We start from the raw sequence: 22,223 nt of genomic DNA on the forward strand, positions 1-22,223 counted from the left end.
GAGGAAAATGCAACATGGCCCAGCAGCTGCAGCAGCAGCAGCGGAGGCGGGGCTGTGAGGAGGGGCTGCCTGGCACGTCCTCCGCGGCCCTGACGCGTGGGGCTGAGAGCCGCTGCCTGCCGGACGCCTTCAGCCCGGGCGCGCGCACAGCTCGTCGGTTCCACGAGACATGGGGCTCTGCTACAGCCTGCGCCCGAGGCTCTTCGGCGACTCCGGAGGCAGCGAGCGCGCCCCCCCAGATGTTGCGCCCGGTGCGGCCGGCCCCCCTGGCACCCCCCACGCTACGCCACTGCTAGCCACTTAGCTGTTGCCTGGAGAGCTTCTGCTATTCACTCCACTCTCTGTGATAATCAGGAATAGCTACGGTCTTCTCTCAACATACAAGATGCCATCTTCTGCCTCTACAGTAAGCATCATAATGCTGGGTCCTCTCTCATTGGGCTTGAACCCAATCTGAGCCTTGGCAACCTTAGCTACACATTATACCCTGTGCTCTAAGCAACAGGGACTGGCTGATTATCAGAATAAAGCCATTCTGTTTTATTCTGATAAAGTCTACAGGAGGTGCTGGTCAATGTGGTGACCTCTAGATATTTGTGGAACTCCAGTTCACATCACCTGCAGACAACATGGCCAATTGTCGGGGGAGGGGGAAGAAAGTTGGAGTCCAGCAACACCTGAAAGGCACCACTTTGGCGACCCATAGTCTAAAGGGTTAATCCAGAAATCCATAGTCTCTTAATACTATGTAGTAAAACTTCTGAGAAGCATCTGTTTTGTTCCATGGTATACTAATTGCTAATGTACCAAATAATATGAGCATTTACTTTGAAAATTAAACAGCTACTCAGGATAAGAGACTAATTAGGTAAATTTGATCCTATACACACACACACACACACACACACACACACACAATTTTATTCTATTTTCAATGTAGAAAATTACATTTGTTACTCAACAATTATATTCCAATTCAGCAAAACTAGTGACTTCCCACTCATCAATGTTTATAACCCAAATTACATACAATTGCATCATCATCATCATTATTATTGTTATTGTTATTGTTATTGTTATTGTTATTGTTATTGTTATTAATAATAATAGTATTTCTGTGCCACCTATCTGACTGGGTTTCTCCAGCCACTCTGGGCGGCTCCCAACAGAATATTAAAAACACGATAAAACATCAGACATTAAAAACTTCCCTAAACAGGGCTGCCTTCAGATGTCTTCTAAAAGTCAAATAGTTGTTTATTTCACTGACATCTGATGGGACGGCATTCCACAGGCCGGGTAAAATTATCTAATTTCATCCTCTCCGACATGTTTCTTAATATATGCTGTTGTTTTCTTACACTTCAAACCCCACTGTGGTCTTCGCATATGAAAGACAACTTTTAATACAGACTAGAAATGGTTTCTAGTCTTCTTTAAAATATTCTAAATTTGTATCTTTTATCAGTGCTGTCAATTTTTGCCACCTCTGCACATTCCAATATTTTTTTATTAGCCGTTCTTGATCCTGTCTACTATTGAGCTACGCAGTACAGCTATTGTGCGATGCTTTCTCCTATCTGGAACACGTCATTCAGTGCCAAAAATAATAATGGATACCAACTGGCTTCAATTTGATGGATTAGTAGGTAATTAAATTCCATTTAACCACCAGCAGTAAGCCTTTTAAAAGAAAAAGAAAAAAAGAACAGAGCAATTGAGGCATATACACCATCAATAAAGTATGCTGAGAAATAATGATGCAGAATTTAGCTAATAGTTTACCTATGTAACCTGGAACTGTTCGGCCATTATAGCTAAAACAAAGTGTCAGGTGCACGCACACAGCTGGCTGTCCATTTAACACACAGTCCAGTTTAGTTCGATTTACTGAGGGAGGATGTTTTAAGGATGCTTCAACAATGACGACTGCCCTTGTCCTGAAAAGCAAGAAGAATTCATAGTCACAATTTTGTAATTTTGTAATGTTTATAATTTCGTGCGTGCTGCTTTATCATTTCCACATCCCAAGTTTTGAGAAAACAAAACCTAACTTTAATTGACTTAGGAGCCAAGCCTGCGAGGGTAAAATATTGTTTGGCACAAGATTCAGAGATGTTTGCCGCTCAGATCATTTCTTAGAGATGTTGACACATTGTGCGATTCCAGTGTCCTACAGAACTCCCATTCTGGAGCCACTTTCCAGAGCTTAATGACCAAGTTCAGAGCTTAATTGAGAGCTTTATGAGGTCAGCAGCACATGGCAAATTTATTTAATTGCATCTCATAATTCACCATTATGTCCAGTTGTCTCCAATTATGGTATGTGGTGTGTGGGGTGTGTGTGTGTGTGTGTGTGTGTGTGTGTTGGACTCACCTCAGCAGCACGGCAGAGTCTGACAGGAAAGCACCAACTGCCACATCTGTAGGCGGAAAAAAAGCACCCCACAGTTTGAAGATGATCATTAGTCACCAGAAAACTTTCTCTCATGTACAATCCCCTTATTGCTTATTCAACTCTGGACTGCATTAAATCACTCTTTGCACATTATTAATGAGAGGGGATACGAGGATACATTAAGCCAACATATATTATCGGAACTTCCTAAACAAAGTCTTCGAGATGGAGCTGTGTTGCTTTTATTCCTGGCATTAAAATAATTCCACAGTCATTGCATAACACCATATAGTTAAGCGGCTGCTCAATCTCCATTCTTTATATCTCAAGCATTTTTGGAGACAGGGTGGGAAAGAATTTTAATAAAGAAAAAAATGAATTACATTTAAAAACTGAAAGGCTAACCTCCTTGTTCTTCTGTGTTTTCCCTTTCTGAAAACATTTCTTTTTAAAAAAAAAATCTGTTATGATAAGCAGCCTAGCATGGCTGCTCAGAAGTAAGTTCTGCCAAATTCAACAGGGCATGTTCCTGAACAAGAAGAACTCAGGGTAACGCTACTGGATTGCACCCCAGTACTTATTTCCCTGGGACTAAATCCCATTAAACAGAGTTCACTTCTGAGCGGAAATGTATAGGACTGAGCGGAAATGTATAATGGCCTTCTCATCTGATAAGTTGCTACCATCTTTAAACAAATTCAATGCTGTCAGCAGTGGGCAATGGGAGAGGAAATCATTCATAGGCACCGTCACTACCAAAGCAGCATGAAACATCACAGAATATTCCCACAATTTTAGGGATAGTGGAATAGTTGGGAACTGAAACGAATTCACTTTCAGGCATTCTGATTATTTTGTAACCTTCACTGGTTCTGTTGTTGTTTCGTTTTACTAATCTTTTATGGACTTTAATGTTTTGTGGGTTGTTGAGGGTTTTGGTGTGTCCCCCCCCCCCCCCCCCCAGTTTTGCTTTATTAATTTGCATCCTGCTTTCAAGGATGTTTTAAAAAAGGGTAGGTACGAAATACAGCAAAGCTTGTTCCTACTGCTTTAAAGAAACAAAAGCAAAGAAAAATGCTCAACTCACCTGAATACCCATTGTTGTCTACATCAATTCTCCCAGATATAGACTGGCCAAACATTCGTAAACTGTTGCTGATCTGATGTCCTTGTATTCTCTAAAAAAATTTTTTAAAGAAAAAGACTGATATTTTTAGTACAGTTATACCTCGGGTTAAGTACTTAATTCGTTCCGGAGGTCCGTTCTTAACCTGAAACTGTTCTTAACCTGAAGCACCACTTTAGCTAATGGGGCCTCCCGCTGCTGCTGCGCTGCCGGAGCACGATTTCTGTTCTCATCCTGAAGCAAAGTTCTTGACCTGAAGCACTATTTCTGGGTTAGCGGCGTCTGTAACCTGAAGCGTATGTAACCTGAGGTACCACTGTATATCTAAGTACCATTAGTGACTACAGTTAACCAACAACGGAAAGTACAGTGGTACTTTGGGTTACAAACGTAATTTGTTCTGGAAGTCCGTTCTTAACCCAAGGTGCGCATTCCCTACATAGGCCTCCCACGGCCCCGGAAGCAAATTGTGTTCATATCCCGGGGCAAAGTTCGCAACCCGGAACACCTACTTCCAGGTTTGTGGAGTTCATAACCCCAAGCATTCATAAGCAGGACTGTTTGTAACCTGAGGTACCACTGTAAGTTAAATCAATTTTGCCAACAAATAAGGGATGGAGAACCAGTGGCCCTCTAGATGCTGTTCAAGTCTCAACATTCTATCATTCCTGGCAACATTCCTTACTGGCTGTGGTTGATGGGAGCTGGAGGGTTTGTATGTGCCTCACTGGGAATAGTGCTTCTCCCGTGGTTTAGTGCTAGCATTAACCTTACAACGTTGCAGCAAGGCCTGACATGATGTGCTGCTTTCACTGGGGCTGCTGAACCAGGCAACATCTTGGGTTGGGTTGAATCTGCCTGCTGCTTAATCATAAAAAGCTCTAAGCAGCTTAAATAAAAGATAGATTAAAATGAATCGATAATAGCCAGAATTTAAAAACATGTTGACCTAATACACACACACATACACACACACATATATATATATTACACACAGTCATACCTTGGATCCCAAACGCCTTGGTACTCAGACGTTTTGGCATCCAAACGCCGCAAATCCAGAAGTGAGTGTTCCAGTTTGAGAAAGTTCTTTGGAACCCAAACGTCCGATAGGGCTTCCGTGGCTTCCGATTGGTTGCAGGAGCTTCCTGCAGCCAATCAGAAGTTGCGCTTTGGCTACTGAACGTTTTGGAAGTCGAACAGGCTTCCGGAACAGATTCCGTTCGACTTCCAAGGTACAACTGTATATATATAAATGAAATTGACTGTTTAAAATGTATGTTATAAAACTAATTAAGAAATGTTCCAAGACGCTGAGGCAACCTGGGGCCTCCGGTGACAAAGATGGATCCAAAAGCATCCCCAGAGTGCACACCTGGTCCTTCAGAAGGAGTGTAAGCACATTCAGTTTAGGCAATTAACCAATTTCTCAGACATGGGAACCACTCACCCAGAGTTCTATTAATGTCCCAAATACTTCCAGTTCCGACTCATACAATTTGCTTTCTGTCTTTTTGCTACATAATCTACCGAGTTGTGGAGGAAGATTGAAGCAACAGCCGCCTCTAACTTCCTAACAAATACTTTCTAACAAATGAATGGCCGCAGCTATAGTGAGTTATTTCCTTTCTCCCCATCTCTTCCCTCCTCTAGTGACTTCCTATTCCCACCCCATCTGTTTCTCATTTCAGTGGCCTCTTGGGTTGATGGCAAAAGCATTGCCTCAAAATATGTTCCTACTCACTATGACGACAGCATCTCTGCTAAAACAGTCACAGTAGTGATAAAACAGACCTACCTGTGAGAAGGTTGGTGATATCCCATCTTTCCTGCCATTATATATGTAAATTGCGCCCTCCAAATCGTTTTCCTGTGGAGCCCCAATGGCTACATCTGTTAAAATAGATGTGATATACGTCAATGCAATGTTATGAAGACGCATTAGCATATTAGCTACACACTCATTTTAATAACGTTTACTCCAATGCATGGTTTGTTTGGGTTTCTTGACAGGAAAGTAAAGATTTGCTTGCACCAAGTGGAAAGATGGAAATATCTCATCACTATTAGCTGTTCACAGAACAGTGGCATAAATTAGTGCAAGGATAGTTGCTTGACAGGGTGGGAGTGAGGGAAAGCAACATTGGACAAAGGGAAACAAGCTCCAGGGTGATGGAGGAAGCACATAGCATGCTTCGGTTTCTGTTTGTCTTGCTTTGTCTTGCCATCTTCTCCCTGTAGTTTCGTGTAAAGACAGGATTTCAGGACACATTTCTCATTTGCTCTGTTTCTCTCTAAGAAGCACAGCTTTGCTTTCACAATTTGATCTAATTGGCCTGTAATGAAAGGAAAGTGATGAAGAGAGTAGCTCCCTCTCTTGCAAACACTACATGTCTATTCAGGAAACATTCATAGTCTTATATCAGTTGTAAATGCAGCTGGGGATTACAAAACACACACACACACACACACACACACACACACACACTTTGCAATAGCTCTTTATGGTCTCATAACTGAACTTGCTAGAGCTATCTTTGTATAAAGGCTTCGCAGGAGCCATGCCACCCCCTCCCCCATTGAATCATCAGCTCAGCTACATGACCCCTGGACGAGGTCAGCATCTTTAGCCATGCAATCTTCAAAAACAGAACACCACAGCCATTTCTTGCTTAGACTTCTGCAAGTCATTTGTGGTCAAAGCCACTGTGGTTTTCTGTAGAATGTAATTCTATTTCTTTACCCACAAGCCCCCAAAATTGTGTTTTTTTAGTTTAATGCTGCAACCTGTCCCAAGTCTCCAGGTTAGAACAGGATAACTAGCAACTTAGACATCGTTATCTTCAGTCAGACAAAAACTTACTTTTGCCTTCAACTTTCTCATTCCCCCTTCCTTGATAAAAATCTCTGCCTATGCTCCCTGCCATCTTCAAGTACAATGTCTCACATTAAAAGCTTTCCACTTATCTAGTTAGAGCCCAATTCAAATATTGCCTAAAGGCTACTGCAGCTTCTGAAAAATCCTTTTTTACATGGTTGGCTGTTGAAATCACATGGTATAGCATGGGAGGGCCAATCGTACAGGTCTTCAGAATTGTGCATCTACTTATCAAGTCGCCACATGGACCAAATGGACGAGAGACAAATGCATGCTGCAAATTGAAACCCCTGCCCTCCACCTCTAAGTGGTGCCTGGTGAAAGGGGTCAGTTTGCACAAGACAGGCACACACCTCCAACAGCCTGTGCCGACCAAGTGATGTCCACTATAGGTCACTTCTCATAAGCCCAACTTTGCAGTGCATATACGTATATCACATGTACAAGTCCTTCCCTTCCTAGTCTTAGTTTGACAGTGCTGGCCACTAACTGAAATGTATCTTATTGGTGTCTATGTCAGTGATAATCAGCAATAAGAGCAAATAGGGCTGCAAATGCTGCATTCTCACAGGAATGTTAAGAAGCTGATTTATATAGAATCAGACTGTTGGTCTGCCTAGCTTACACTGCTGGTGACAGCTCTCCAGAATTTCCAACAGCAGTCTCTCTGTGCTGGGCACTGAATCTGGGACTTCTGCATGCAAAGCAGATGATCTATTACTGAGCTACAGTTTCTACTTATTCTCTCTAAAGCCCCATCCCCAAATAATTTGCTACTGCCTTCATGGTTCCCTTCCACCATACATACAAACCAAGCAGACACCTTCTCATGCCTATGGATGATGCTTTTTGGATTTCTTTCCAGTACATATTGCAGTTAACATCCCAAAGTTTCTAAGTTTACTCATGTTTCCCACGGGTATCTTTAAATATTAAGGATTACTGTATATTATTTAAAAAATTCACTGGGTTTTGGGCATGTTCCTTAACATATAGTTCATTTTTTTCTGCTTCCATTATTTCAATAAAATCTGAAAGTGGGGAACCTAAAATATTAAAAGTAACACATGTGCATAGTTTATCGTTCCTCTTTAAAAAGCCTGCAAGAGGTGATGAAAGGAGGTGTGTATAGACATTTCTAACTTGACTAAGGTTTGGTAGAAAAAAGAGGAGAGGGCAATAATTTCCAGGAAGTAGCTCTAGTTCAATATCATGCAGTTTTACCTACAAAACAAATCTTAATTAAGCAGATCCAGAGGAGAGTGTGAAATGTAAATGTTGTTTGAGTTGCCTAGCAAATAAATTTAGATATTCAGTACATTAATGTGCATGAAACCTGAAGACGATAAGAAACATTAATGGCTGAGAATGAAAGTCATTATGCAAGTGATGCCTAAGGGATATGATTAAATCAAAATGGTAAGTAGTACAGATTAAAGCAAATTAAAAACAATGTCAAACAAAAACACATTTATTTAGCAGAGGCTGAAGCATCACCACCAGCTGAATGAAGCACAGTTACTGAAAAACCAGACTTGTTGGAAAAGTCCATGATTTATTGAATTTGATAGTCATGTAAGCGCTGTGCTGCCCACTGGCTTAGATACACTTTTACAGAATTAGGCAGATGCATGGATGATGGGCCTATCAAGAACTATTAACAACAATGGGGCTCTGAAGATAATGATAGATGAAGGACTTTGACTGCGGCATTACAAGCAATGCAGGTATATCCTAAGGCAAGCCCAGGGAAGACAGCAGCCTCTCTCTAGAGCAAAATATTCACTTGAACTTGATTTAACAAATTTTACTTATCTTCCCTGCTTTTGGGGGGTTTTTAATTAAAAAGGTGTCTTGAATGTTCTGGGGGCAGCTGGAAAAAGAGTCTAACATAAAGAAGATATGAAGAGATCAGTGCAGACTGAATAAAGTTCTCTTCCACCCCTAGCCTTTATTCATCTAAGCCAGGGGTCAGCAAACTTTTTCAGCAGGGGGCAGGTCCACTGTCCCTCAGACCTTGTGGGGGGCAGACTATATTTTGGAGTAAAAAACAACAACAACAAATTCCTATGCCCCACAAATAACCCAGAGATGCATTTTAAATAAAAGGACACATTCTACTCATGTAAAAACACGCTGATTCCATGGGCTGGATTTAGAAGGCAATTGGGCCGGATCCAGCCCCCAGGCCTTAGTTTGCCTACCCATGATCTAAGCTCTTCAGTTGAGCTATTAAAAAGTAAGGAAAAGTAGGTCTCAGTCTCTATGCCTTGGTGGTTGCCATCCCCTCCGCCCCAATCAGGAGAACCATCAAGTGTTCCTTCTTAAAATAAAAACAGGATTCCTTTGGCAACCCTGCATGCTGCTTAGGTTAATCGCTGGCCACCCATCCCTGCCCACCAAGCTAGATTCCCCAAGTGCATTGTCTGCTGCCCCCTTCAGGAATGCATGCTGGCATACTGAGGTCCCACTTGCTTTCTGTTCTAAGGCATCTCCACCTCTTCAACATTCCAAGGATTCCTAGCCTATCTTCCATCCAGGGACTGCTTAGCTTCCACAAGTAGGATTGGGTGTTTTAATGTTTTAATGGCCATCAGCTCTGCAGCCTACTTAAAACTGGAGAATGTAGGCCAGTTGCTTGATGGCACCAGTTGAACCCAAGTTTGCCACCGGTCTCTGAAGTTAAACCCTCCATACATGCCCAGAGGCACTCTGGATGATTTTAACAGGTGAAGCCACAGGAAGCTTGCTTCAAGTATAGCAGCACCCCACAAGTTTTGGGAGGACTGTCCACTGATGATCTATAACCTATGATTCCAAAATAAGCTGTGTTATAATCACAAATATGGTTTCAGGTCTTCCAAAACTCCATTTCTGAATGAACTTTCAAAATTTGTTCTTCATATATGGATACCTGAAGTCCACAAAAATGGTCAGTGGAATCTCTGTGACAATTCCAGTGGATAACTATGCAGTATTCCGCTCTCATTAGTATGAGACAGGATACTTAGTTAGCATTCATTTTAAACCTGACACTTCTTTTCTCCTTTAAAAATCTCTAAGCAACAAATTAGAACTTTTGTTATGAGCAGGGCACTTAAAAGGTAAATGAAGGTAACTAGTTTTAAGTAAATTGAAATTTATTTATGCGCCTGAGCAGTTTTATTCCTACAGAAAATTCAGAGACATAAGAATAATAGTCTTCACGATTACCTAAATCTCCAAGATTGTTGTTCGAATAGCTAGAGTAAATGATCCAAGCAGAAAGAGAACTGGAATGTGTCGCTTCAAAATGCATCGCGCTTTTTAAAACAAAGCAGAAACAGGACTTTTATTTACGAAAGAATTTTTCAATCTCCAGAATGGTGCATTATGCACACAAAATGCAGAAACTGAAAATATTTAGCAATTAAACAACAAGCCAGGCAACGGGAGGTTAAGTTAAAGGAGGCTGCAATCATATACAAACTTTGGTAATCTATACTGAACTCTGTATGACATAAACACACACACAAATCATTTTAAGTTCCATAATACCTAGTTTTAAATCATTAGGACATTATACCTTCAAAGCCATCGTTATCCATGTCTCCTAAATTGGCAATGGCATCTCCAAACCTCGCTGCGTACAAATCACTCCCAGCCAGTGCCGTCTCCAGCTCCAGCATCTTTCCTCCCTAGAGGAAAAGAAATAATAATTCTACTTTGTAGCAGGGCTCCTATTGTATGGGGATACAATTAAGGTAAACACTTCAGAAGAGAAACAGTCCATGTTGAAATCTTCAGCGTATGGGAGACCAACATGCTACACACACAAGCTTCCTGTGCAACTTACAATGCTCATCTTCTACAGTATCGGGAGGTATTTAATGCTTGATGTTTTCATTATGTTTTTAGATATGCTGTAAGCTGCCCAGAGTGGCTGGGGAAACCCAGCCAGATGGGCGGGGTATAACAATAATCTTGGGGAGAGTCAACTTTAATAGAGAAGTTCACCACTACAGACATTCAACACCTAATATATTTGTGTTTGGGGTGGGAGGGGCTGCAGGTAGGGATGAACAAATCTATGAATTTCAGTTTCTCATTTCTCTGGTCTTTTTTTTCAGTTCTCCACATTTCTGAATCAGTTTGCAGGTTATTATTTTCTAGAAAGGTATCATAAAAACTTGTCAGCATTTCAGGACAAATTTCACCTCATACAATTTTCGTATTCAATTTTGCTTAAAATTGTTTTCCAGCAATTTTCCTTAACATAAAGCATTTTCATGCACACTTCCCCCTGTCATACAGGCAATTCCCCCCACTCACACGCATTTTACTTGCATGTGACTATATATTCCAGACAGGCTTCAGTTCCTTGCCCTTGTTTAAATTAGTCCTAGTCTTTACAATACATGCAGGTATCAATGAGATAAAGTGTTTACTCATAACATATAATGGGACAATGAATGCACAAGTGTTGCTATTTTTTTCTGGTAGGTTTTCTGTGATAAAATGAGAGTGAAATTCATCAGGGGAAGCTTTCCCCATCACCACTTCCGGATGTCAGAAAAACCTTTGCTCATTACATTTCTCCCTGTAGGAAGTTGTCAAAGGCTCAAGAGCCCTGCTGGTCCTATGAACAGAACATCAGCCACCTCTTGGAATCAAACTACCAATGGGTTAAAATAAAGCAATACTTACGGAGCCTGAGTTGATGTAAACATACACTCTTCCTTCTTCCCTGACTTTACTGTGCATTGGGGCGCCAACCAGTAAGTCTGAGAGCCCATCCCCATTGAGATCCACAGCGCAGACAGTAGCTCCAAAATAAGAACCAAGCTGGCCATACACAAGAGAGAGAAATAATTAGCTAGTCCTCAAGGTGAAAATGCTGCAGGCAACAGTCTCAGCTTTTAAACAATGCATTACCTTTTTGCCCTTTAATTCAGACAAAATCGAGAGCTTTTTCTGTTCGATTTTAAAAATGTATGCCTGGAATAAAGATAAAGAAGTTAACTGGGTATGTGGGGGTGAGGGGGAAGCATTCAACATGCAGTAGAAAGAGGCAAACCAAAACCAGCTGGCCAAGAACAGCGCTTCAACTCTACATTCAAGCTCAAGGAGCTATCAACTCAATACCCTGTCTTTGGCAATGGCAACATCTGGTCACCTCCAAGAGCAGGGATGGGGAACCTCAGGCCAGGGCACCAAATGTGGCCCCCCTGGTCTCCCCACACAGCCCTCTTGATTCTCCTCCTTACCCACACCCACTGTCTCTAGGTCACACCCCTCACCAGCCCTACTTTGCACCATCCTTGAGTATGTTTGTTTACCGGGCTGGAATGTGTCCTTGAAATCCGGCGACGCCCCTTGCTTGCCTGGGTGGAGGGATGTGTGAGCACGCATAGAAACTAGCCTGCTGTACATATTTGCATTAATTGCTCTGCCCATTTTTGCCTCTGATAGGCTCCACTTATCATTGGTATACATTCCCCAGAAAGTTGCCCAGAAGCCAACTCTGCACACAAGACCAGTGTTTTCATACTGTGTCTTTTTGCTCTAAATGCTGGGCTTTGTTGCAAGGTCAGTTGTGTCCAGAGCTTGGGCTTTTAAGCTGAATTTTCCACCCCTCCCACAGAATACAGTACAGTCGTACTTTGGATCCCGAATGCCTTGTTACTCAGATGTTTTGGCTCCCAAACTCTGCAAACCCAGAAGTGAGTGTTCTGGTTTGCGAATGTTCTGTGGAACCTGAAAGTCCGATGGGGCTTCTGATTGGCTGCAGAAGCTTCCTGCAGCCAATCAGAAGCCGAGCTTTGGTTTCCGAACATTTGGGAAGTTGAATGGACGTCCGGAACGGATTCCGTTCGACTTCCAAGATACGACTGTTCACAGACTGCACCATTCCCTGCTGTCCCTTATCAGATCTGCTTTGCAGCTCAGCAAAAGCCTCCCTCCACCTTGGGTTAACTACAGCTCTCTTCATGTGTTATGCACAGGTGTGGGACAAGTGTGGAGGAAGCAGCTGTGGGGCCAACAGGGCAGCAAGTAATGTTGCCCAAGGTTCTTCCTTGCCTGGGAATGTGGAGGGAGACTCGCAGCACATAAGTTATTCTCAGCATGACAGGAGAGGCAGGGCTAAATGTATGGCCCTGCAGGTGTGCATCCATCCTCTGCCTTCCTTTACTGCAGCAAAGCAGCACATGGCTGACAGCTCAGAGGTGTCAGTTCCTGCAACTTCTGTTGTTAAGCGTACACAGTTTTGAATGCCATCAGCCACTTCCCAGCTCAAATGCAACATTGACAGCTGTGGTCTTAGGGACAAACAAGTCATACATATCAATCTGATTCTTGTTACTTGGCTGTCATGGAAGCTCTGACAGACAACTCTCCTTTGCCACTGCAAAGTGCAAATTCCTTTCTCATCATTGTCAGAGATGTATATACATGTATATATTAATTCTTACTTTACCAGTCTGCTCCTGTTGGGGGGCACCGCCAATTACTTCAGAACTATTCCACGACAGGAAATGACCAGCTCCAACAGAGTAGCCTGTCCATTAAGAGAGCAGTGAGAGATTGCGGTAAAGGTCCCGGGTTCTATGCAACGCAGAGCAATACATTCCACCCAATCCCCAATAAATGAATGAAGTTAAGGAAATTATTTCATTTAATAAATACTTCAGTGTTGATTCACACAGGTATCTGGGACCAAGACAATGGCTTGAAAAGGCCAAAGCAGACTCAGCTGTGTATCACTAGATATCTGGTTGTGCACACCCAACACTCTGTGGAAAATTCAGCTTTTGGCATGTCACCATTAATGCCATTTTGCAAGCTGCTCTGCTGAAAGCTTGACACAGTGGCTGGGAGGTAGAGGCACATAACTGGCCCTTACCTATTGCAAGCTAACAGGCACATATCCTTTAAAAACACTTGTCAAAAAAGCTGTAAGTTGTTGTGAGCACGTTCATGCCTCAGTTTTATTTCTCCAGCTGTAAAATGGGAACTACTTTCCTTTTAGGACTGCTATAAGGAGGTTATTCCATCACCCCCTGGCAAATAGAAGGGAAAGAAATGGAGGCAGTGAGAGATTTTACTTTCCTGGGTTCCATGATCACTGCAAATGGTGACAGCAGCCACAAAATTAAAAGACGCCTGCTTCTTGGGAGAAAAGCAATGATAAACCTAGACAGCATCTTAAAAAGCAGAGACACCACCTTGCCGACAAAGGTCCGTATAGTTAAAGTTCTGGTTTTCCCAGTAGTGATGTATGGAAGTGAGAGCTGGACCATAAAGAAGGCTGATCACCGAAGAATTGATGCTTTTGAATTATGGTGCTGGAGGAGAATCTTGAGAGTCCCAAGAAGATCAAACCTATCCATTCTGAAGGAAATCAGCCCTGAGTGCTCACTGGAAGGACAGATTGTGAAGCTGAGGCTCCAATACTTTGGCCACCTCATGAGAAGAGAAGACTCCCTGGAAAAGACCCTGATGTTGGGAAAGATTGAGGGCACAAGGAAAAGGGGACGACAGAGGATGAGATGGTTGGACATTGTTCTCGAAGCTACCAACATGAGACTGACCAAACTGCAGGAGGCAGTGGAAGACAGGAGTGCCTGGCGTGCTCTGGTCCATGGGGTCATGAAGAGTCAGACACAACTAAACAACAACAAGGCTAAATGCAGTGAAATGAACTGGGCATGTGCTTATACAAAATGAAAGGGAGAGAAGAATACCACCAAGATTTATTAAGATATACCAAGCATATTCAGAAGGGTCAAGGCAAGTTTGCTCATCTGGAAGATACGTGCTGTAATCCAGTAGGGAAGATGCATGTGGGCATTTCTCTCTCTCTCTCCTGGATCAGGTCAGACATGCATTGGGATGCAAGGTTTCCAAATGCAATCCCCATTTTCCCTCCACAGAGCAGACTGGGATGGACTTTCCTGCCCTTCCTGCAGTATGGATGCTAACATCCTCTCAGTTTGCCCTCTTAGGCTGCTAGTTGTGGTCAACCCCTCATGATGCACAACCATCTCCAACTACAAAAATGAAACTTACTCAAACCCTTCATGGCAGAACAATCACAATATATTTATATTTTATATTTCCTCTGGGTTTCCTCTGTCTAGAAACCCAGAATAAAAAGAAGTCTGGATGAGCCCTTGTTTCTGTTCTCACAAACAAGTGCTAACAGGTTTTCCCCCTAGCATTTCTATCATGAATAGCAAAAACAATCATAGATAGCCAGGAGAAGCATGCTTTCAGAAACTGTATTAAACCAAAGTTTCATATGAAAGCATATTGACAAAACATATTTCAGTTACCTAGATAACTCCCAGACTTTACTTGATTATTGTCGTCTACATACGAAAGGAAGGTATTTGCTGTTTTATTGTATACAAAGATGGATCCAGTCCAATAATATGATCCTGGAGCTCCCATAATAATTAAATCCTGGAAGAAAACAAAAAGCTTAAGTCTTAAGTTCTTAAAGATAATCAGAGTGATTCATATTTATTTCTGCTCTGCTTTAAAGCCTGCAGCATTACCTAGCCCTAGACACATTTGTTCAACTGGTAACGTCATTCAGTAGGTACAATCAAGTCAAAGCCCATTATCTTTCTTTTTCTATATTTGAAAATATACCAGCTCTTCCTCTGCTAAAGATTAAGTCTGCAAGCAACACCAAATGGGCTACAAGCTAATGAAAAACCGCCCTCCTCTGCAGAATATTTAAGAACTCATAGTTCTTATACAGAACATAAAGATGCGCAGTGAGGTACAGTGATCTTTACAACCCCAAAGGGAATGCTTTCAGAACTTATTACTGCTATGGATAGGTTAAATCTGAATCAGGCAATAAAATCTTATGTTCCGTTATATTATTTATATCTTTTTTGAAATAAAGAAGGTAAGTCTATATTAAAAAAAAAAATACAGCTCATGGTGTGTGTTAAAAATTGTGCTATGGAATACTCCGTCTGCTCCAAAATACATTGCCTTTGGAACAGTGGTCTGTAGTTTGGCTTACACTGGCAATGACGCAAGTCATTTATACGACTGCACCTGAAGCATGACTGCATTCTTCAGGAATGGAGCAGAGCCAGCTCATAGGTCAACCCCGACTCCCTTGCAATTACAAGGTGAAGCTATGGGACCAAAAAAATAATAAAATAGCAGCTGTAGCTGCTGCATAATAAGGGCCCCAGCCATGTGACACAATGACCTGTGTGTTGAACACGAGGGGGGGTGAGTGGGGGAGAGCTTTGGTAGAGCAACATGACAATAGTGCAGTGCCACAGACTGGTTGGATACAAAGGAATGGTGGGAGTTTCCAGCTAGGGAACCCCCAAGGGAAGAAGGCTAGGGGAATATTGGTTGGATGTGTCTTGGGAGGAGGTGGTGTCAAAAGCTGAAGGGGTAACAGGGCTTAGTGAGCTGGGAGAGTCTGTGGCAGAGAAAAGTCCAGAATCAGAGGCAGAAGCTGAAGCTGAAGCAGGAGAGTTAGGATGAGGGCAGCCAAGAGGCAGAGTTGAGTCAGGCTAGTGCAGAGTCGCGGGTGTCTCCCCCTCCTGTTGTGATGAGCCCCCTTCCTCCCTTGTCTCCCAGAACCAGAAGAGGTATGAAAAGGGTGGAGGAGAGGTTGGTTTCACGCAGGCGGAGTCTCCAATTGCTTGGGAAAAGCCCTGGAGAGGAGCAAATGGCTGTGGGGAGGAGGGGACTTTCAGTCTCGGCAACTGTGCTGTGCACAGACACTCCACCAAGTCTGTGCAGATTGTGTTTTTGCCAATAATGTGTTAACTCCAACTTGAATGGTGTTGTTTACTGCCAGCTCACTCCTGACATGCAGTTGTGCGGAATCTCAGCTTGGCAGCCCTCCTGGCCTCGATATGTGGCGCTCCCCACATACAGAAATCTCCCCAGGCATACCCCTCATTGGCCCTGTTTCACTCCTTCATTGGGTGTTTTTGCCAGTTTGAAATTTGTCTTTGAACTCAGACAAAGCCTCTTGCTTGCCTGGACGGAGAAGAATGTGTTGTTCCACTTCCTTTTGCCTCTGGACCTGGAAGCCTCCTCAGAAGGCAATGTGCCCCTCAGTCTACAATGAGACTATTATACAATGAGAGGATAAAACACACACATATCCAAAGCTTTAACAGAAAAGCAATATTTCTAAAACACACACCTCTGTGTAAAATGTCATTATCCCAGCCTGGCATGATCCGTATTTGTCTCCATATTTGCTCCAGTAATCTGAATATTCACAACAAAATACAGGGTGGGGGGTGGGGACGGAGAGTATGTATAAACAACAAGCAACTAAAAACAATAATCCTCCATGAATAATATCACAAATTCTCCACAGCTGTTTGATAAAGGAGTTTGGGATTAACTAGAACTCCTGGCATCCAACAGCAAGGCAATATCCCACTTAATGATATCAGAAGAATAAGGGATTTGAAAAGGGTCCTATTCGAAATGTATTGTCATTGCTCAACCTTGCTTTCAAAGCTCTGGTTTAAAGGATTCCAATAAAACCAGCAAACTCATTTTTGACACAGTTCGTTCTAATCAGCTAGAATGCCAATGTCACTGTTTTTAACAGGCTTCGCAGATAAGATGTGTTGGTAGCACTGCTGTTTCTTCCCCTCCCATCTATAATATCAGGAAATTGCTGGCAGGAAGAACTAGAGAACTTTATGGGAAGAGAAGCTAAGTGATGGCACATGCTCAAAAGTGTGGATCTAAAGCAGTGTTTCCCAAACTTGGGTCTCCAGCTGCTTTGGGGCTACAATTCCCATCATCCCTGACCACTAGTCTTACTAGCTAGGGCTGATGGGAATTGTAGTCCAAAACAGCTGAAGACCCAACAGTGATCTAAAGAAAGTCAGGGAGTGCCCTGGCAAGTCACCACATGTCCCAGTGAGAGGCACTTTGCTCATTCCTAGTCATAACCCTTCCTGAACCTGGTGCCTTCCAAATGTTGCTCCTGTCATTCTTGACCAGTAGCCATGTCAGCTAGGGATGATGAAAGATATAGTTCAAAATATCTGGAGGGCACTAAGTTAGGGAAGGCTGGTCTAGAATCAAATGTGGGAAGAAGAATGGAAGGAATCCATTTCCTTCCATCCTGTACAATGAACTGGTAGGGCATGATTTCTCCCGGGCATCTGCTGTATCTAAAGCAATGGTTTAGCATTGTCAACAGTTCAACTCCACTCTGGACTAAAGTCCAGGGCAAGTATTTTTTTTCAGGGAGAATCAGACTCCGTTGACCAAGTCTCTAAGGCTGTTGCCTCTCCTGCCTTGGGGATATCATGCAGGAAACCACTCCAGGGGGAGAATAGCTGGGTTGCTTCTCTGTCCCTCAATCTCCCTAAACGTTCCAACATGGCCTCCTATATAGATGATCCTTGAATCATTGGGCAAGAGGTTTTTTGTTTTTTTAAAAAAAAACCAAAACAATAAAGCCATGTTTGCAATCATAATCATTGTATAATCAACACCCATTATAACAGTGCATTTAAAAGACCCTGCCTCATTTTTGTTAAAGATTTTTTTTTGTTTTTCATAGCAATCATGGCAGCCTCAAAAAAGCTTTTAAAAGTTGGAGGCCAACGTTTGGCTTTCCCAGTTATAGAACGTTGAGCATTTGCTTGCTGCAAATGAGTGTTTCTCATAATGCATCATTTACTTCTATCTGTCCAGCCGCACCGACACTTACCCGTATAGCAAGGACATATTCTTCGACTCAGCAGCGTCCGAAAATTGGAAGGTATCTCATAACAAATGCCGTAGGGAAATTTGTGCGCTGAGATATAATATACGTTTTTCCATCGGTGTCCACAGGCCTAATTAAAAACAAAAAGAAAGTGTGATGATCACGAAAGTCACCTGAAGAGAAAGCACTTAAGACACAAGAAGCTGCCTTTCACCGAATGGGACCATTAACTCATCTGGCTCCATGTCATCTAAACAACCTGGCAAGTAGCTCACCAAAATCTGAGACTAAGCTTCTTACCCAGACCTCCCTGGAGATGTCAGGAATCAAACCAGGAAACATCTGTACGAAAAGCACTGAGATATGACCCTTCTCCAAAATATTGGGGAACGTAAGACAATACTTACAACAATGGATCCATTTTCTCCTGGCTGTCTTGACAAGCTCACCCCGAACCACTGATCATCTCTTTCTTCTATACAGGTTTTCCCACACTTTTCTCCTTTTGGGTCACCTTAAACCAGAAAGAGAGAAAAATTAGCACACGCGTAGCCATCTTTCAAAACTTATGAACCACAGTTCCACTGCCTTCCTATCCTTAATGGGCATAATTCGAAGTTCAGCCAGCATAGTGATGTTTTGGCGGTGCAACATTCACATTGCACTAGATAACTTTTAAGGTGATTGCAAGCGCTTGACCATCACAGCGGTGCCAACGTAAGCAGGGGTGGTCTCAGGACACGGTGAGAGAGGAACAGTGCAGTGGGCTGCTTCTTGCTTAGTTTGTTCCAGCTTCTTAAGTCACACTTACAAAACAAATGGCATAAGCAAACATTGGAGGCAACAGGGGTGGTAGAGGAAAGGATTTATTTTCCCATATAACAATAGGAAAATCATAGTACCATCCACTCACAAGGAGGAGGTATAAGCAGGCCCGTGGAAACACCAAAAACCTGCAAAAGTACAAAATAAATGCTTATGAGGGGAGAGAAAAATAACCCAGTGAAGGCCAAGCACAATCTGCTCACCTCTACACTCCCTCTGCCTGAACTGTTGTAGAGGGATGTAGAGGGAAATGGAAAACCAGGGTAATAGCATGGAATATTCTGGGAAAGGACATGGCTGCCTGGCTGAACAAAAGCATTCTACATTGCTGTGATGATTCACATTTTTAGAAAACCTCTATACTCCAAGGAAAACAGGTGATAAGAGTGCAATAGTACAACAAGGGGGGAGACCCTTAGATCACTACTGAAAGAGATCCCAGGATAAAAATATGGCAACAAGTCCCATAGTAGTCTATGAAGGAACTTACTCCATCATCATGGGGCTCTCCTACCACCAGAGACCAGAGACACACCCACCCATCTAGAGCTTTAGCTACAGGTAGAAACTCACCTACCAACTGGTTTGATCAGCCAGTCTAGAACAGTTTTATTTTATATATTATATTTATTTATTGAATTTATACCCCACCCTTCCTCTCAAAGCACCCCAGGGCAGGGAACAATAAGCGATAAAACAATAAACCACATTCAAACAATATCAATACAGATCTGGAAAAGATCTCAACTCAGAAAGCTTGTTGGAAGAGTTTTACAAACTCACATAGTGAGATGTGCAGCATGGGGCTATATTACTCTGCTCTACTGTCTAGAAAAGTACCGGTGAAAACTTTGATGAAAGGAAACCCTTTTTTGTAAACAGAGAGGTGAGGCTAACAAAGAACAAGCAGCATGTGGATATCATTTCACTTGGGTTCATGGCAAAGCCATTACAGATGTATCTTTACCATCTTAGTTCATTAACTGTGTGCAAAAACCCAGCAAGTTCACAGCCTGCGTAACAAAAAAACATCCTCTGGACAAACTTAACAGAAAACAAGATCTGGGTTTCATGAATTTCTAGAGAAATGTACACATGTTTTTGGTGGCAACTACACGGGACACAATGACTTCTCTAATGAAATGTGAGGCAAATTTATGTGATTGCCCTCTCCACGTTTTTTGTATCAATACAATCAACCGCTTGTAGAAAATATATTCCAAAGTACCTATCATTTTCAGAGAAAGTTTACAGAACCAAGTAGCATAGAAAGACAAAACAGGAAGGTATGCAGCTGCCTCCAACATAAAAACATTTGACAAGTAAGGAACTGTAAGAACTTAAGGAGCACCGTACTGGATCAGGCCCAAAGCTCATTGACCTGTTCTCACAAGTGGCCAGCCAGATGGCTATGGAAGCAGGACTTGAGCACAACAGTGCTTTCCCCTACTTGTGATTCACTTGTGTGGGACACCACATTTTGTGGGTAAAATTTCCTATGCTGAGGGAGCATGACTATATCCAATAGTGAACTTGGGTAGTTATGTGCCTATCTGTTTGCAAACGAAATGGGACCATCCAAAAAATAAGGTACAGTGGTACCTCAGGTTACATACGCTTCAGGTTACATACGTTTCAGGTTACACACTCCGCTAACCCAGAAATAGTGCTTCAGGTTAAGAACTTTGCTTCAGGATAAGAACAGAAATCGGGCTCTGGCGGTGCGGCGGCAGCAGGAGGCCACATTAGCTAAAGTGGTGCTTCAGGTTATGAACAGTTTCAGGTTAAGAACGGACCTCCGGAACGAATTAAGTACTTAATCCGAGGTACCACTGTATTAAGATCTCAGTCGCACTCTTGGTGTTCCTGTTTCAAGCTGTCAGGCTTTTTAAAAAAATAAAAATTCATTGCTCATAGCAGTAACATTCCTACATAAAACCGAAAAGCAAAAAAGTAAGTGATAAAATCTTATGCGTCTGGTGACTAATTCTGAGGAGACTCTTGCAGAGCCATGACCTTCTGACCCCTACTGCCAACAGACGAGCCAATTTGTAAATGTATTTTTGATTCATTTCCTCAACTTGAAAATGGAAAAAAATGGAAAGCAAAAAATTAAGAGGTATGGTTTCAGATTTAAGCTTATGTGCTTGGGAGTTTACAGCCATATCTTTTGGGGGGAGGTGGGGGGGAGACTTGCACACAGACACACATGCATGCGCACATGCACATAAATGCACACAGACACATGCTAATGCTTTACTGCACTTTAATTTAAAAAGCTCGCCTCACATCTGTTTCAGCTCAGCAGCATCACCGCCTGGTCCAAGGAAATGTGTGGAGGCTGATCTAACAAATATATCTAAGTTAGTGGTTTAAGCAGGATGACTTCCACCCAAAAGGCAGACAGATGAACTATATGGCTCTGACAACAAGGCAAGATCATGCTTCTCATAGAATTAAAAATGCCTCCAGCTTCGCACCCATTTAGAAAACGATTTCTTTCAATAGGCATGACTATATTTCCATGTTTTTCACTTTTTACTGGAGTGCTTCTTTCACATGCTATGTATAAGGCTGACAATTATCTAACCTACACAAATTTACTTGGAAATAAATCCCATTAAACTCAATTGAACTTACTTCCAAGTAGACAGACAGAGAGTTGCACTGCAAATCTTCAGCCCAGACATTTAAAATACTAGTTGTTTCTAAGATCACAAAGGAATTCAGAACTATAAAATGGAAACAACTTTTCTCTTAGTCTCCCCTCCCTGCTCCTAGTGATTAAAAATAGCATAACAGGTTAACTGGCTAGTTCTTTGGAAGCTTGGTTTGGGAGCTAGCATATAGGTGCATGCAAGATAAAGACTGTGAAATGTTTGGGGAAATGGACAGATTTTTATGCTGCAAAGGGGCCCTTCATCCAAGCACTTGTTGCCAGGTGGGGGCAGCAGGTGAGACATGGCCAATGGGGCCAATTGGTTAAAAAGATCCTGTTGCTCTGGGACTGGTGAATTTGAAAGGGTGAGAGGCTTGAGTATTTAAACAACCCCACGCAGGTCATTTCAGGGCTGTGGAGCATTTTGGCATCAGACAGTTACCCACCTATCCTGTTTTTGTACCTTAAGCCCCAATTTGGGGTCATCAATAATGAACTGAATGAATAGATTGAAAGGTTATGAGTCACAGGGGTGGGGAGAGTTTGTGTATCAATTTTGCAGTGCTTTGTTTATTTCTGGGTGCTATTTTGTTAACGTTGTTGCTGTTATTTTATTCATTATGA

The 22,223-nt window shown here is 42.4% G+C and overlaps 1 protein-coding gene across 1 annotated transcript in view; it reads right to left on the minus strand.

Moving 5' to 3' along the window:
* ITGA4 (integrin subunit alpha 4) overlaps positions 1 to 22,223 on the minus strand; it is a 50,033-nt gene that overhangs the window by 21,624 nt on the left and 6,186 nt on the right. The window contains exons 3-14 of the mRNA XM_081023622.1: positions 18,523 to 18,629; positions 18,119 to 18,245; positions 16,580 to 16,647; positions 14,718 to 14,847; positions 12,855 to 12,940; positions 11,317 to 11,379; positions 11,089 to 11,226; positions 9,968 to 10,079; positions 5,323 to 5,417; positions 3,486 to 3,576; positions 2,378 to 2,423; positions 1,786 to 1,940 (exon numbers count right to left, since the gene is read on the minus strand). Coding sequence (XP_080879748.1) covers positions 1,786 to 1,940; positions 2,378 to 2,423; positions 3,486 to 3,576; positions 5,323 to 5,417; positions 9,968 to 10,079; positions 11,089 to 11,226; positions 11,317 to 11,379; positions 12,855 to 12,940; positions 14,718 to 14,847; positions 16,580 to 16,647; positions 18,119 to 18,245; positions 18,523 to 18,629 — 1,218 coding nt within the window. The remainder of the gene's footprint in view (positions 1 to 1,785; positions 1,941 to 2,377; positions 2,424 to 3,485; positions 3,577 to 5,322; positions 5,418 to 9,967; positions 10,080 to 11,088; positions 11,227 to 11,316; positions 11,380 to 12,854; positions 12,941 to 14,717; positions 14,848 to 16,579; positions 16,648 to 18,118; positions 18,246 to 18,522; positions 18,630 to 22,223) is intronic.

The sequence above is a fragment of the Podarcis pityusensis genome (assembly GCF_964106645.2).
Source record: "Podarcis pityusensis genome assembly, chromosome: 1".
NCBI lineage: Eukaryota > Metazoa > Chordata > Lepidosauria > Squamata > Lacertidae > Podarcis > Podarcis pityusensis.